General features: G+C 36.2%; 1 protein-coding gene across 1 annotated transcript; it reads right to left on the bottom strand.

Annotated features, from left to right (window-relative positions):
- Positions 1 to 31: 31 nt before the first annotated feature.
- On the bottom strand, positions 32 to 16,762 carry def8 (differentially expressed in FDCP 8 homolog). Its single transcript, XM_079238842.1, has 12 exons — positions 16,646 to 16,762; positions 13,311 to 13,433; positions 11,016 to 11,110; positions 10,731 to 10,880; positions 9,082 to 9,223; positions 6,282 to 6,446; positions 5,833 to 5,960; positions 4,321 to 4,434; positions 3,950 to 4,030; positions 1,420 to 1,560; positions 1,164 to 1,273; positions 32 to 947 (listed from the first exon to the last, which is right to left on the bottom strand). Exons 2-12 carry the CDS (start codon positions 13,417 to 13,419, stop codon positions 854 to 856), a joined length of 1,329 nt encoding a protein of 442 aa, XP_079094968.1. The 5' UTR covers positions 13,420 to 13,433; positions 16,646 to 16,762; the 3' UTR covers positions 32 to 853.
- Positions 16,763 to 17,401: the final 639 nt, after the last annotated feature.

A 17,401-nucleotide genomic window follows, 5' to 3' on the forward strand; every position in this document is an offset into this window, starting at 1 on the left:
ATATATATATATTTGCAGCATCAAGTAACTTGCAGAAGGAATGCTTAGAATAAACACTGCTTTAGCAACTGTAAATATAAATTTGAAACCTCATGAAATGTTTAACAGATCAAGAGATTACGATTCCAATCTGATAGTGAAACGGAGGAAGGAAAGTACAAACAAGCAAAATAATCAACTTATATAATGAACTGATGCTTTGCGATAACAGCCCAGTAAGGTTAACCCACTAGGTTTTAGTGAAAAAAAATAACTGGATGCTGAAATTCCAATTTTCTGACTGGATGTAATTTTGTGGTTTTTATGTCATGTCACACTGGGGATGTAGTCTCTATAATTCACCTTCATAAACGAAGACATTTAAGTTTAGCACTATGAAAGTTTTCCATATACTGTACATTAGTGCAGTATAGATTTTTCTTGTGCTCGTTCTTGCCAGGTCATCACTGTAAATGACTCTTTTGTTTAAATAAAGGTCTACATACATCCCATACTCTGTCATGCATGATCACTAAACTGTCACTGAATTTTTTCATGGGGAACGCATTTCTAAAAAGCCATGCACACACACATATACACACACAACACTCAGACCTGACACATACATACACTGTTCAGTACAACATATTTCAATATGAAATCAAAGGTTTAATAAAAAATAGATATATTAATTTCCAGACGGGTTTTTTTTTTTTTTTAGGACCCTGCTTATTTATGTAGTGAAAAGAAAGTAGAAGATACAAAAGCATGAACAGAAAATAAACAAACACAGTTTTAACTGTTTGCTCAGACTTCTTCAGTTTCAAGGCAAAGTGCAACATCCAAGAAATCATCAGGTGTTTCTTCCAAGCAGTTATGCTTCTGTTACATCTGACTCCTCATCTTGCTTTCGCTCTGTCATTCGGGCACATCGTGGACAAGTTGTGGAATTGTCATAGTAACAATCTCTATATAGATACAAAGGAAATGACAAAAAATAAAGACAAACGTGCTCATGATGTAATTTAGGTACTTTTTTTTTTTTATTATAAGGACAAAGTTAAATATGAATCAGTTGAGGTTGCTGTTTCTTTTCATGTAAACATGTGGGACAAACTAATAATAGCATTTTCTGCTTATTTATGGAAATAGATCAAATGTTTGAATGGTTGGTGGTCACTAACCTGTGGAAGACAGCTGAGCAGTCATGGCAAACCGAGGTGTGACTGTCAAATGGGAACAAGATGTCTCCCTCCTTACAAAGCTCACACACAAATCCTTTGGCCTGACAACGCTTTACACACACAGATACACACATACACACAGAAAGCACAGGCAAAATGGCAGAGAAGAAAGTTGTCATAAAGAAGGTGTCATATTTTGTTTTGGTTTTTTTTGTTTTTTTTTGTAGTTTATCACTGAAACACAACATGAACTCACCTCACAGTCTAGTTTGATATGCTTGGCAAATGTGGTGTGGATTTCGGTGAGGGAACAGCTGAGTCTGCCACTCGAGATGTCAATCAAATCCTGTAGTGAGTACATGTCGTCATTTTCAACAAAGTGCTGGCGATCTTGTAGCTGGAAGAAATAGAGTGGAGAAATAAAAGGTCAGTGCATCATATAACATGTGCAGGTAACATGAACGCAATAAAGTTCAAGCATCAAGCATGAGTTTATTTTAAAAAAGATTTTAACAGATGCTTTGCAGTAAGTATGGGGATGAGAGTTTGAAATGAGTTCAAAGGAGGTACAAATGGCAGAAACAGGACTGTATATAAGTGGGTCCATGTATGTGTAGGTGGTTTTGTGGGGGTATACATGGGTGTATGTCTGCATATGCATGAGTGTGAGAACGTGTAGAGGTGTATATCTGTAGAAATGTAAATATGTATAAGGGTACAGCTATATACAGCTAGGTATCATTATGTATGTGTGTATGTGTAGGTATATCTATGAGTATATATGTGTGTATAATATGAATGTTTGTAGGTATGTGTATGGGTGTAGGTATGCATATGGGTATGTATGTGTGTGTATATATATACACTACTCACAAAAAGTTAGGGATATTTGGCTTTCAGGTGAAATTTATGGAAAATGCAATATGTTCATGCTACAGTGATATAATATCATAAAAGTAAGACATTTAAGTAGAAGGATGCACTACTGATTTCCTCATCTCAAAAAATTCATTCAACACAAAAGGTAACAACAATGGTAGTTACACCACAACAAAAAATTTGAACGTCTCAATATCTCGTCATGTGCCCTTGAGCATCAATTACAGCTTGACAACGACGTCTCATGCTGTTCACAAGGCAACTTATTGCCTGCTGAGGCATGGCATCCCACTCTTCTTGAAGGGCAGCCCTCAGGTCATTGAGGTTCTGGGGTGCAGGGTTTCGAGCCTCTACACGACGGCTCAGCTGATCCCACAGGTTTTCAATGGGATTCAGGTCTGGAGAGAGTGCAGGCCATTCCATTTGAGGTACACCAGTCTCCAACAGCCGTTCCCTGATGATGCGGCCTCGATGAGCAGGAGCATTGTCATCCATGAAGATGAAATTAGGCCTGTGCTGTTCATGTAGGGGCACAATCACTGGATTAATGATGTTATTCAGGTAGTATGGGCTTGTCACTGTACCATTCACAAAGTGTAGGGCAGTTCTGCACCAAGTGGACACCCCTGCCCACACTGTAACACCGCCACCACCAAAAGCTCGCCTGGTGACAACAGTGGCTGATGCATAGCGCTCTCCCTGACGTCTCCAACATCGTTGCCGGCCATCATTTCTGCTCAGTGTGAATCGACTTTCATCAGAGAATAGCACTGAGGCCCACTGGTTCCTTGTCCAGCGTAAATGCTCCCTGGCCCATGCAAGACGATGATGCCTGTGCCTGGTGGTGTGGTCAGGTACCCGTGCAGGTCGTCTAGCACGCAGACCACGCTGATGTAAACGGTTTCGAATAGTCTGACGGTACACTTGGGTGCCTCTCACCTCTCTTAAACGTGCCTGGAGTTGAGTGGCATTCATCATCCGGTTTCTCAGGGCAGTGTTCACAATGTAGCGGTCATCAGCACGGGATGTGGCCAAAGGACGTCCACTTCTAGGCCTTTCTGTGACTCTTCCAGTCTCTCCATATCTCTGTTGCAACCTGCTGATGACACTCTGTGACACTCCAAGCTCAGTGGCCACTTCTGTCTGAGAACGTCCTGTTTGAAGCATCGCAATGGCAAGGGACTGTTGTTCCATTGTTAGGTGTCGTCTTGGTCTCATGATGTCAAAATGTGAACAGCATGATGAGGACAACTGTTTAAACACCAGCTCTAATTGAACCAGGACATTTATTGGTCAATTCAAGGATCACACACCTGCCGTGATTTTTGCCGTTAAGCTCCTTGTTAGAGAACAGCAACTTGTGCAAAATTTATTGAAACATTAGGTTTAATCATTAATCATGTGCGTAGGGGTTGGAACAAATAAGTTATACTTCTTCCTTCTCCTTTTTAGACTTGTCAACATAATACATGAGTATTTTAGAGGCTATACATATATGTATGTAAAGAACATAAATAATGTTGACCTGTCTGAAATAAATAAATAAGAAAATAAATAAATAAATAAAAGAAAAGTTAAATACTGTTGAGAAAAAAAAACAAACTTGAAAAGAAACTGTTTCATCCCAAAGTAGCCAAGAAAAAAATATCAAACTTTTCAAGAGCACACTTTAGCTTTTTAATTGTTTTGTTTTAATACCTGAAACCATTTCAAATGTTAAAAATTAGATTAAAATACTCTAAAAATATGTTTTAAAGATCAACTATTCAGAGTTCAAGATTTAAACAAACACTTCACTTCCACCACAAGGTGGCGCTGTTGGATCATGTTACAATAGTTCATTGTGTAGATAACAGCGCATTGGAAAAAATCTCGTTTTGTGGTACTATGTAGCATAGGTTACTGACCTGTAGTAGCAGCCGAGCTTCCATCGCCTCCTTGCAAGTAATAAAATAGGGTTTCATCAGGAGAATATCTTGACGAAGTTTCTGCAAAGGACACACAGAAATACACAAAAGCATACACAAACAGAGCTGTCAAGACTATTGATATACAGATATTTTCTTTCTTCCTGCATGGGCAAGCAGTAGTAAAATTCTTTTTCCTGTAATAATGCATGCACCTGCATGCACAAGGAGTAGTGCTACAATGGATTTTGTGAGAAAATGGCTCTCACAATAAGTACAGAGTATTGACTATGAAGTCTTGAAGACTTTGAACATATTTACTTGAAACTAACCTTTTGGAAGGTCCTGAAAAATCAGGTTAAACTACCCACCCTGATCTCAACTAGTTCCTCCACAAAGTTGAATAGCAGCGGGTTGATTTCTTTCAACTTCAACACAGGCCGTGACATCATGAGTGCCAGGTAGCGCAGCGAGGAGCGACAAACCTGGAAAACATTCACACTGTCAGCACAGATTGGAAACATTCACTAACGAACAATACCCCTTTCATACTTCCACACTCGCATGCGGTCTCTCTGCACTGAAGCACACACTGAATGACTCAATGTCTATGATCTGAGAAGATGAGTAACTCTACTGACATGGGCTGAAAGTGTCAGTGAATCAGATGCTGCCTGGCTTTCGCAGTTATTTTCCTGAGTTAAAGGATTGCAATCTTTTCTGACTAAATTTAAAAAAAGACTGACTCTTTGATGGATTTTCTGAAACCGATCTGACTTGATTGGTGGAGCACTCCAAATGTAACAATGCACAGTTCTTCTGTTCAGCAGCACCAATGTATGAAATCTGTAGAAAACAGTTGCACATTTGCATTTCCTTAATTGGTAACAGAGAATAAGTTTATTCAACCCAAACACTCATTTCCTACCTCGTGCCCTTTCATTAAGTGTCCAATGATTGATTTTTAAAAGACGAATGAATCCATGCATGAAATTGAATTCATCTGCAGTTGTTCAGTGTGTGTAATGGAAACTGCCGATTTACATGATTGCCAAATTTTATGAATATATGAGAGCCAATCAGAATGTATGGTGGTGAGTGTTTCTCAATCCTGGTCCCCAGGACCCACTGCCCTGCATGTTTTAGATGTTTCTGTACCTTTTAAAGAGGTCCATTAATCTAGATCAGGTGTTTTAGAGTAAGAAGACATCTAAACAATCTATTAATTTGTTTGTAGGTTAAAAGGTTAAACATACCATTACAACCTGTCATTTATGACTGGAGATATATCATATAGTGAGATTTCTAATTTGATAACTGGGTCTGTCACAACAATACCAACAATATTAATTTGCCTAATATATAGTCTGTAATGTTTATTTACCATTGTCTCTTTTAGAAAGGCTGCACTATATTTTGTAAGTGTAATAAAATGAAAAACTATTTCATTTTAAAAAGTGAAAGTGAAACATGACAGCATAAAAGTGAATAACAGTAAGTTATTACTTATTAGGGATGTTTTTTATCCGTTTAATTCTCTCCCTAAATTTAAAGGTGACCTTTTTTGCCCTCTGCTTCCTTGCCTTTTTTTTTTTTTTATCTTATTTCCAAATTTAATAAAGGAACATGCGAATGCTTAAACTGCCTAATTCTTCCCTGCACACTTTCTTCTGCAAGAAAAGAGATAAAGTATTGACACTTAGAGAAAATAAGTTTCTCAACAATAACCTCAATACAAAACAATCAATGAACTTAGCCAGAAACAAATTAAATGACATTCGTCATAGAACAAAATCAAAACCTTCTGATAATCATAGTTTATGCACTGACCTGAATGGATATTTTTATATACTGTATGTTTTCTGTGTGGTTGTTGAGGATACCTTTCGTGATTCAAATTCCCAGTTGTGGATGACACGAGCTGGAATGATGGCCGTGTCATTCCAGTGGCATGTGCTACAGTAGTATTGGCCTGTGTAGTCACATTGTCTTGCCTCGCTTGGTACACCTCCTGACAGATAAATAAGCAATAGCAAAATAGTCAAACTAACACAAATGGTAAACAAAAACAATATGATATGACACCCATCTCAACCCACAGTAGTTCAGTCAGATATCCAGGTGTGTTTTGTTGGTAGAAGGCAACTACTGGAGAAGGCAAGCAGAGAAAAGTAGCTACTACAAAGATTTGATGAGTTGCTGTTTACAACTACAACCCTCACCTTCAAATGTATTTGTGTTTTTCTTGTCGTTTCTTCAGCAAGTCATTCCACATGGATAGGTTTACAACCTTGTATTCCCCTGCCACCCTAAATGACAAATGAGTACTTACTCAGCGAAATAGGTGCTCGACATTCTGCACAACGATAGTCCTGCCGATCTAGTCCTATTTCTGGGCAGATGCTGAGTTCATACTCTGACTGGTGGCTGACCTTCGACCTGACACAGGGCTTTGTGATCAGGTTCATACACTTACTATGGCAACGATAATAGCATCCTGAAATGATAGAGTCAATATTAGTAATTATTTGAACAACAAAGACTTTAATATGATTAATGACTGACAACAAATTCAAGAAACAATATCTTGACTCTCAGATCAATATAAAATGATAAAGTGTCTTTCCTCTGATTGACTGTGGGCACCATCACATCAAAATGTTATTGTACAGGACTGTAGTAATCAATATCATAACAGATATAACTGTTGTGTGAAACACAGAACAGCAATCACTCATTTCTCATGCATTGACTGGTTGCACTGATGGACTTTCTATCATGGTTTGAAAATCACTTTACATATTAGACATTTTTTTTAAAATACTGGTTGCCTCTCATAGGTGAAAAAACTACGTTGTTGTAAACCAGCCAGTGTTTCTTCTTATAATTCACGGATGCCAAAAAAAGTTTCCAAACATTAAGCTGGACTTGATGAATCGACAGAAGACAGCACCATCAAATACAGCAAATCCTGCAATGTCGACTTGATGTGTGTACACATAGATGAAAATACAATAGGTTTTTATTATCTTTTTACAGGTACAAGTACAAGTACAGGTACAAGTAAACTGTGGGTGCGCCGTTGAGTTATTGTACACATTCGCGTAAGAAGTGTTACAGAGGTACACAAAGACCCCTTAAAATTGGACGGTAAAAACCCAGCAGGGCCAGACAAGCTGGATGTATTTTATTTAAAACTTGCTTCTGACTTTATTGATCAGGCCATGGCCTGTATTTATGATTTAACATTTGTTACTCAAGAAATTATAAATATGTGGAAATTATATGTTCTTCCTCGTTTAAAAGAGGGTAACTCATCAGATCTTAATTATAGGCCAACTACTGCTACATCACCTGCATAACAGATTGTAGAAACCAATGAGTGATCAACTAAAGGCTTTCTTTGAAAGTAAAACCATTGCATCATGTTGTGACATCATCACAACACAAGAAGCAAACAGCACTGAGACTATTTTTATCATTCCCTCCAAAGCCTTTGAGACCACAAGGTGATGATACATAGACTGGTCGGTCTCAGGCTATCGGATTCTACTGTGGTCTGGTTCACTGATTACCTTTCAGACAGAACTTAGTGTGTCAAAGCTGATGGTTGCTCCTCTGACATTTTCACTTTTGATAAAGGGGTCCCTCAGAGCTCTACTTTAGGTCCCCTTGCTTTTTTACAAAATATTTAAATGAGTTGGGTAAAAATCTCCTACAATTTCTATGCAGATTACATTTGCTGTGAGGATACTTTGCTGAAGGTAACGGAACGAGTGCAAATTACTTTTAAGGAAACTGAAGCTCAACTTTTGCATATTAGGCAAAAATGATGATTTTCACAAAATAAAAAAACAACAACATTACAACAACATACTGATTGCACATCTGGGAGTTTAACTTGAGATGGTCTTTTAATGATCTGGTACTTTTTTCTGTCTTTTTTTTTTTTTTTTTTTGGAGACCTTACACTGACAATTTGGTGAAGGATGATCAGGGAGTCAGAGGTAACTTGGACATATGTGGAGCAATATTCTTGTGCTTGGGGTAACAGATGTGGTGTGTGTGCAGTCTTTTGGCGTTAGGAATTTCGGGAGACCAGCAAGTTGTGGACAAGATTTGCAAAATCTTTCTACTTATCTTAAATCAAAAAATGTTTAGTTCTTTACCAAAAGTATTTAAAAAGATCGGACAAAAACTTTGCTGTAGCTTTATTATTGTATTTTTATGAACAAAACCACAGAAAACATCACAAATGTCGATTCTAATAGTACGTGCTAGTTGTAAGATATTCACGAGAGTACTGCTGTGTGCTCATGGGATTTGTTCTTATGCGAGAAAAAAATCCAAGATACAAAGATTTGGATGGTTAATGAGCTGGTAAAAAGGGTGCTCAGCACACATCCTTGGGCAAAGCCAGAGCTGAAAAACAGTGAAAAGGAGTTAATAAGTTCTTCATTCATGAGAAGGTAGGGGAAGGGATCTGGAGGTACTGTGTCAGCACACACCAAAGCAAGCCTGTTTACAAGCTTACCTTCAGTTTAAACTTGGATACTTCTTTTGTTAGATGTAAATGTAAAAATATAAATCACCACTAACACAGACTTACAATCTGTCTGTCAAACTGTTTTATCCCTTTGAGCCACATTTACCACCACCTGCATTTGTCTGTAATGGACTGCAGCTGGAACAAAGTCACAACAAATTGCTATATAAGGTTACTGGATTCCAGCTTTATCACTGTCTATTAGGGAAAATTCACTTTGGATAAATGATGAATGTGCGAACAACACAACATGAAATTTAATAGTGTTAGCTTACAGACTCCTTTATCCCAAACTGTTCCAGAGCAAAGTCAAAGTCAACGCTGGCACTTGTTCAACTTCCAAGCAATACTAAATCAAAATGTTACCTCTGCTTTTTATTTACTTGTTGCCTCAGAGTATGCAGACATGTTTTTCATCAGCCACACATGCACTCTGAATTATGGAGAGCTGGAGCTTAAAACTCTGTTTCCAATTTCAGAGTTCATGAACTCAGGGTTCAGAGGTAGACTAAGAGTTCTGCTTTGAGGCTGAACACAAGAATTTTCCAGTATTGGTACAACAAACTTTTATTAGTCCATATCTCACCTGTGCAGGTATACCAGGTCTGGATAAGACCCCATATGATGGCGCTACACTTGTCACAAGTCTGTTTCACGCTCTTGCTCTTCTCCTTGGAAAAGCGGTGCTCCAAAACGATTCTCAAATTAGGCTCATCTTCTTCTGGGTCCTTTTAAAAGAGAAAGGCAAACTAGAACACTTGTATAAAGTAGCTGCATCACATTCAATGTTTCAAAGTGACAAAAAAAAAAAAAAAAGATACAATACAAATGTTTAGGTTCAAGTTAAATGACTGGATTTGCTTTTCAAATGTATGATTTGTAACATAAAACAAAAAATGCATCCTAATTCATAATAAAGCTATTTTTGTGCTGTCAGAAGTCTCATCATTTCTGGGCTATTGAGCACAGCTAAATATAAGCTGCACCTTCACAGAGCGTGCAGCAGCTCCATTTCCTTCAACAACCACATCAATCACCTTTAACTTGCAAGCTGCATCATATGCATTTCTTTGTGCATTTTCCATTATGAGGGTGTGTGTATGAAGCAAAATAACCCGTTAACCAGTAAAAATCCACGCATTAGCCGCATCCTTGTTTAAGCTGCAGGATTCAAATCGTGTGAAAAAACTAGCGGTTAAAAGCCAAGAAATTACGGTACTGTTACAGTTTAATCATTATGACAAATTGTCAGCATGCCACCCACACAATGTTTTCTGTGATATCAGAGATATTGTAAATGTTGACAAACAGTTGAATCAGCAGTATAAGGAGAAAAAACAGCCAAGCTGGAAAAGACTGCTGGAAAGAAATCAACATGAAACACACAAAAACAGTCAAATAGATAAATGAAGTCATTATGTTTTGTTGTTGTTGTTGTTGTTTTTTTCCAAGAATCCATTACAACATGAGATACTTTACATCTGTGCATTAACCCATGAGAACATAGCATGACATATATGATGCATACAGTTTCTGAGACATTCTAGTTACACCAGAAAGCAGACGATAACACTATAGAAATTATGACTTATAACATGATAATAAATAATAAATCACTAAAAAACATTGGGACTTTTTTTATTTTACATTTTGTTAAAAAGGAAAAATAAAGATGTCATATTGGAAAAAATTGGACTTATCTGATAATTTTTTTTCATGGGTTGGGTCTTTATGGGTTAAACTAAATCTCAAGACATAAATGCAGAATTTTTTTTCCAAATTTCAATTGTCTACAATACTTTCTCTTATTTAACTCACAAACAGAAACCAAAAGTGTGATGTGCTGTTAGTAAAGGGACAGCGACAGTATTTTTCCTAAACTTTTCACCTGTTGGGGAGCATAATGAACATCCACAAAGAGTTGTGGACATGTTTGGGGTTTGATTGTTAAACAGCTTGGAGGTCACTGGCCATTTGGCTGGTAAATATATTAAAACTATACAACTGTGTGGCCCTTACTGTACTATATAGGCATCATGATATCAGTATAAACATAAAGCTGAAGATAATCTGGCATAATAACATGTAGTGAATTCTTTTTGTCACCTGATGTGTGATGCAGTCTAATGGCTGGTAGAAAATTATTTACAAACATTTTGATCAGCAGTCCACATTTTATCATTTGAGTGTCTGAGGTAGCAACAACTAGAAGATTCCAACATGCTGTTCACTGACCTTAAGTTCTTGCAGTTTGAGGCGCAGGTGGATTAGTTTTACCACAGTGTCCTTCTGTCTCTCTGAATGTTCTGGCAACTCCAAAATCAGCTTCTTACACTCCTCTATGGCCATTTTTAGCTGTTCGATGTCTGATGCCACAAATGAACCCTGCAACGGCATGTTTGAAGAGACAAAGAAGAAAAAGAAGTTCTGTTTACAAGCAGACACCTTCAATAGTTTTTCTCTTTTTTAACAATGTAAAACAGATTGTTTTAATAACAGCTGGAAAAATGGATTTCTCACCACAGGCCTTGAGAAGTGATCCTCAGCTAGACCGAGATCCATGGTCCGATCTGAGCTGTGGGTTCTATTCCCAGAAAAAAGCTCAGGTCTTGCTTCTAAAAGAGAGGGAAACATAACATAAAGTCCCTCCTGTAAGGAAACGGAGCAAACTATGATCAGTCGCGTCTACGATTCATTTAAACTAATCTAACCTGCGTGAAAATGGTTTCTTGACACAATCCTTACAGTCAAGCTCTCAAAGAAGCAAAAGAGCGCAAAATGCAAGTCCAACAATCTCGCTGGTAATTGTTCTATTTGCCCTAACAATATGTAACCAAAAGACACACCTACTGTGTCAATAAGATTGCAGGTCAGCTGCATAGATGAACTTTGAAGTGCAATTCAGGGTCTTACTGTCTAAAGTTTGTAATCAGATCCTTTTTCAATTATTCATTGGGTATGCACCATAGTGCGACATTTTTTTTGTTCTATACATCATAAACAATTAATCATTCAACTGTTAAAAAAAAAAAAAAAAAACTCTGTTTCATCTGTAATACAATATGGTTGTATGTACGCTGACACTTTCAGTTTTTGTTACTTTCGGCAGTGATCCCAGTAACAGCACAAAACCAAAAGCAATTAATTGTTTTACGGCACCAGTTGCTCCGGCAGGGGAGCGGGTCGAGTCTGCCAATGACCGGTAAAATCCCCTCCCCAAGTCATCTGTTGTCTCTGGGCAAGACGCTTCCCCTTCTTTTGTATAAGAAAGTGGAAAATGACTAACCTCATCATAACCAGCACTTTCTTCAGCACAAAGTCTGATCAGCTGGAAGTATTTACTCCAATTAAACAAGAGATTGTTGCTTACAGATCTTATTGGGTACTGATAGAAAATTAAAACAACATGAAAGACAAAAGCAGAAAAGTAACAAAACTTCAATAAAATAAAAGGCAGGAAAAGGCCATTGAAAAGTCATTCCTCCTAAGTTACAGTGTGGCCAGGCCAACAAGAATAAAGTTAATTTTTATTAAAGATAAATATGGTAGGGGTGGGAAAATCAGGGGGGGAAAAAATCGAGTATTGGGATTTTTTGCTCCACAATTTTAAAATAGATTTTTTTGCTTAAAAAATTAATTTTTTTTTCGAATAAATGAAAATAATCCATTGTAAAATTTTTGTCATTTTTATTGTTTTTATTGATCTTTTTACTCATGTTCTTGGGCATTAAAGCAGCAGAATGATGGTCTGGCTACTGTGTTGTTTTTTCTCAACTGAAAACAAGAAAAATGACGAGCAAAAAAAGTTTTTTACATTTTGTCTTTAGTCTACAAAAATCAGCAATGTCGAAGAATCATGAGGATCGCAAAATAGATTGAATTGGCACCCAAAAAAAATTAGAATCGAATCGAATCGGGACATAAGCATATCGTCACAGCCCTAAAATATGGCAAACTGAATTTAAATAAGAAAATGAATTTTAACATGGATTATATTTAATCTTGCTACATGTATACTTTATAGTACACCTGTCACAAACTGTTTCAAACTTCTGTTTCATTTAACTGACAAAGCAGAAAAAGGCCCTTACCTGCATATACTTCAGAACAAAACATGTTAAATTCAGCTTCTTAAAGCCAGACCACAAGGAGAAAGGTGGAAGCTCAAAACTTAAATTGTTTTATCTGCTTGGCTAATGATGTGTAAGTCTTGCTTAAAATATGCTAAGAATGAAACAAAAATATGTCTTGATTCCTAATTCCTAAAATCGAGGAAGTGCTACTAAAGAGCTGCTGACACTTTTGCTTCTCTGTTTCAGATCCAGCATTTCCCACTTCCTGTTCCACAAGCTAACAGTGTGCCACAACTGTCCAGCATGCTTGTCCCTCATGTAGTACAACTGGGTCTATTCAACATGAAAAAGCTTTATTTGAGTTAACAGATTTTCATATCAAAACAGTCCAGTGATTTACTGACAATCTGATAACAAGCATAAAAATGCAATAAATAAATTAATCAATTTAACTAGAGTCAGTAACTCATGCTGTGTGTGGGAAAGAAAGCTTACACTTGGAAATAAATTACAATTTGAAAAAGCAGAAGCACAGATCTAATAAAACAACTCACCCTGTCACACCAGAGAGACTCATGAACATTAAAAAAAAACAATAAAACTAACTGATCTATATATAAGCTTCAAAGCTGTAAGAATTGGTTCCCAGAATGTTTACTAAGCTTCAGGTTATGAAAGCAATCATGAAGTGAATAAGTTTAATGGTTATACAATATAAAATAATGGTTAGGATTAATGTTACCATGCTGTGGAGGCATCTTGCCTTCTTGAGGACCATCTTCTTCCTCTCCACGATCGAAGGGATTGAGGCGAGTTTGGCGGAAAAGTGCAAGTCTTTCATCATACTCCATTTTATTTGCTACATCTATGGAGGACAAAACATATTGCCGTCAATCTACATTATAACAGTTTGCTGTGATGTAAATTCCCATTCAGATACAGCTAAAAATGTTGTATCTTTCAGGACTGGAGTACTGCTCAATCACAGTAATGTCACAAAGAGGATTTTCAAGTTCTTCCATCCATAATATGAGGCAAAGCATAATACAATGTCTGCATTGTACACAGACTATCCTCAGTTTTGTTCTCTTAGAAAAATCCATGAGTCAAACAGCAATTCTGGGAGTTTTGTGGGTTAGTTTGTAAAAAATAAGATTAAATCTTTATACAGCAGTTGAACAGCAGACTATTCATTTACTGAGATTAATTTCAGTCCAATTTCCCATCTCACCCACAACCAGAAAAAGTTGGGATATCATGGAAATGTTTCTGTAATCACAATATTCTGTGTTCAATTTTCATGCTGTAGTCTCATTGACCTTGTTTTCCTCCTATCTCAACCTGGGTGGGATAGGTGGAATTGAGGGCTTGTAATGTGGTTTGAAAAAAAAGAAAAGAAAAGAGAAAAAAAGAAAAAGTTTAAATTCTAATGCCATTTAAAGCAGACTATATAAAGTCAACTAACTGTAAAGATACAAAGCAAGCGTAATGTCTTTTAAAAGCTGAGTGACTGAGAATCAAAGATGGGCAGAGAAGATTCACTTTGTCAACAAATGTTAGAGAAAATGGCCTAAATGTTTGAAAATGGCATTTCTCAAAGATGGAGATTTCCATATTTCTCCCTATACATATCAATAAGCATAAAAGACAAGTGGTTACTTTGGAAACCTGTGTCATAATTTACAATTCTGAGTCAAATAAGTCACTTAAAAAGAACCTTTATAACTTTGTCCAGAGGCAGTCAATCCAAGCACTCCCTTTATCACAAAAAAATAAATAAACTTGTATGGTTGTATACTTTAGAAGGAAGAATGGGATAAATAACTATTTAAATGGTTTATCACTTACTATACACAATGCCTCCGTATTTTTTCCATATCTGTCAAGACAGACATGTTGACATGTAAAAAAGTAAGTAAATTATTAATAAAAATTAAGATAAAAATCTTGAGGAGATTTTTCTTGCATTCAATGAGAATAAGCAAAGCACATATAGGAATCATTTATCCTGTTCTCTTTGCATATTCCATACAGTCCAAACCTATTAGGTTATTGGCTTATTTAAAGTTGCAGGTAATAAATCCCACATGCTTGTGTCTTTAAACATAATGTCTTCTATAAATTATCCTTCACTCAAACAAGCCCTAATAAAATATCTAATAATATATTTACTGCCTCTTATAAGCATATATTATATATATATACATATATATATATGTATACACATTTTTTTTTCTTTTTTTTTTACATTAAGTCAGGGTTTTGGTTGGAAGAATGACCAAATTACCTGATTACCTTAAACACATAAACACAGCATTGCCACAAGGATATAACTGGTGCAGACTAATCTTTGTAATGATGGTGCACTATTTAATAATCAAATAATTGTATTTACTTATTATTTTACATTATACATTTGGGGGACATGAGGTTAAAAAGGCAAATACAGCAAAATGCTGTGGATTACAGTGAGACGAAAAGTGGATGCATCATCTCTGACATGAGGCTGAAGTTAGCATTCAATTCGCAATATGTGTAAAGGGTAATTCTACATTTTTGAAAAACTAGACTGCATTAGACCAGGTCCTGACAAAAAACTATAATACTTAGACTCTTCAAACCAGGACTGAAATATTCTACATACTATGCAGATTCATTCATACATAGTTTCTGATTTGTGAAACATTTATTCTATTTGTGAAAATACTAAAAAGGCTTGTTTAATTAAATTCATCACTTACATACAGAGAAGCAGCACTGCAGAGAAGTGATGATTACATGCAAAATAAATGCTTCAAATGATTGTGGGCTAATTTGCAAAGAACCAGTTGTCAACCTTGTATGCCCCTGAACCTGTAGCATATAGGCCTTCCTACTGCAGCTCTACAGCAACAGTTCAATATAAAGAGATGTTTTAATATGTTACAGTTCCAGATATCCTGGGGCAAACAAGTAAGAATGCAATATGACTCATATGATTTTCTAATAACTTTTAAATACATTTAGCTACAAGAAATAAAGACTGGGTCAAGTGTCTTCTATGTACTGCAAGAGAGTGGTAAAATCAACTGCCTCATACAGTCAATATGTGTTATACAGTGGAATAAAAAGACTCACAATAGAAAAAAATTGCATGCTGGCTAATGGGGGAATTATTATTTTAAACAATTTTCAAGATTTTCATAATGTAAACATTTACATTTCCTTTTTCCGATTTCAAAAAGCGTAAAGAAAAGTATAACTTTGTCTTATATTACAAAACTATAATTGGATACTGCCCAGTATATTAAGTTATTGAAGATTTCTCTAAACTAAGAAACCAAATATCATATGGGTTGACGTTTGTGCAACATAAAAAAAGGCATAATTTGCCTTCTCACAAAATGAATAAAAAAAGAAATGTTTCACAAACCAGAAACTATGTTTTAACGAATCTGCATAGTATTTATAATGTTTCAGTCCATGTTGAGTAGAGTCTAAGTGTTGTAGTTTTTTTGTTTGTTTGTTTGTTTGTTTTTTTATCAGGACCTGGTCTAATGTGGTCCAGATGCCAAAAATGTTCAAGATGCCAAAAATAAAATGAGCCCAAGGGAGCCTAATTTGCATTTTCACAAACAGAATAAATGTTTCACAAATCAGAAACTATGTATAAATGAATCTGCATAGTATGTAGAATATTTCAGTCCTGGTTTGATGAGTCTAAGTATTATATTTTTTTGGTCATGACCTCTTCTAATGCAGTGTAGTTTTCCAAAAATTCAGTAAAATTGCCGTTTACGCATATTGGGAACCGGAAGCCTCGAATCGCAAACTAACTTCAGCCTCGTATTTCTGATCCTGTTCTCTTCATTTAAGCTATAACTGTGGTTGTACTTTGCTTTTTGCTGTTGAAAATGATTAAGACAGCATATGACAGGCTTCTGTTACACTGCCAATGTGAAAGGGAAAATCTATTTTATCCCAAAGATATCAAAGATAGCTAATGCTAGCGCGCTAACTAGCTTCAGAACAAGCATATCGTGTTTTGTTTTTATGCTTATTTAATATTACACCACTTCCTCCTTGTTGGATGCTTACCCCGTTATAATCAGGAGAAACATCAGGGAACGAGCAGCTGTTAAAGGTATTTTATAGTCGAGTGTCGAGGTAAACATGGATAGCTCTCCTAGTGTTGTTTTGTCCCTGTCATCCAGAAGCATCACAAGGTAGAAGATAAATATGTCCATTATCCGTATTTTAAACCAGGCATTTCCGGTTATTATTTTCAAAAGAAAAGCACCATCTTTTCCACGAGACAGCAGAATTAGAAATGACAAAGAGGCAACATATCTTTATCTGAATTTAAACATAGCAAGTTTTGTGTGTGCTTATTTTGCATTGCACTAAAATATGTTAGATAAAAGTAGTGTTTCATGACATCTGTTTTTAAAGTAAAATATCCCAAACCTCAGCCAGACCATTCCAATAAATAGTGATTACTTTTTTTTTCTTTTTTTTAAAATTTTTTTTTATTAAGAATCCGTTTAAAGATAGAAGCAGGTCTAGAAATTTCTGGTTTTCGACAGATTAAGAAAAAATTGGCATATGTGTCTGAAATCCGACACAGAGGTTACTGAAGTTGTCCAACAGATTGTCCAGTGTGTCATGGACAGGGTGGAAGTTATTTTTCATGATTGTCAGCAGTTTTGCCAGCATTCTGTCTCCATACGCCTCCTATAAGTTGGCAAGCTTAATGCCAACAACATACTTGGGTCAGTTGATGATTTTTTTTTTATTCTGTTGCCTTATATTGTTTTCATGCCTGCTGCTCCATACACAGCATAGATGTTTTAT

This window comes from Telmatherina bonti (assembly GCF_933228915.1).
Source record: "Telmatherina bonti genome assembly, chromosome: 1".
Taxonomy (NCBI): Eukaryota; Metazoa; Chordata; class Actinopteri; order Atheriniformes; family Telmatherinidae; genus Telmatherina; species Telmatherina bonti.

What these genes read in the sequence shown, in the direction of transcription:
- def8 (XM_079238842.1), bottom strand. Translation starts at nt 13,419, where the DNA reads ATGGAGTATGATGAAAGACTTGCACTTTTCCGCCAAACTCGCCTCAAT. An exon ending in TCAAACTGCAAGAACTTAAG is followed by an intron (nt 9,224 to 10,730) that starts GTCAGTGAACAG and finishes CTCTTTTAAAAG; the next exon opens with GACCCAGAAGAAGATGAGCC. An exon ending in GGGAATTTGAATCACGAAAG is followed by an intron (nt 4,435 to 5,832) that starts GTATCCTCAACA and finishes AATGTTTTCCAG; the next exon opens with GTTTGTCGCTCCTCGCTGCG.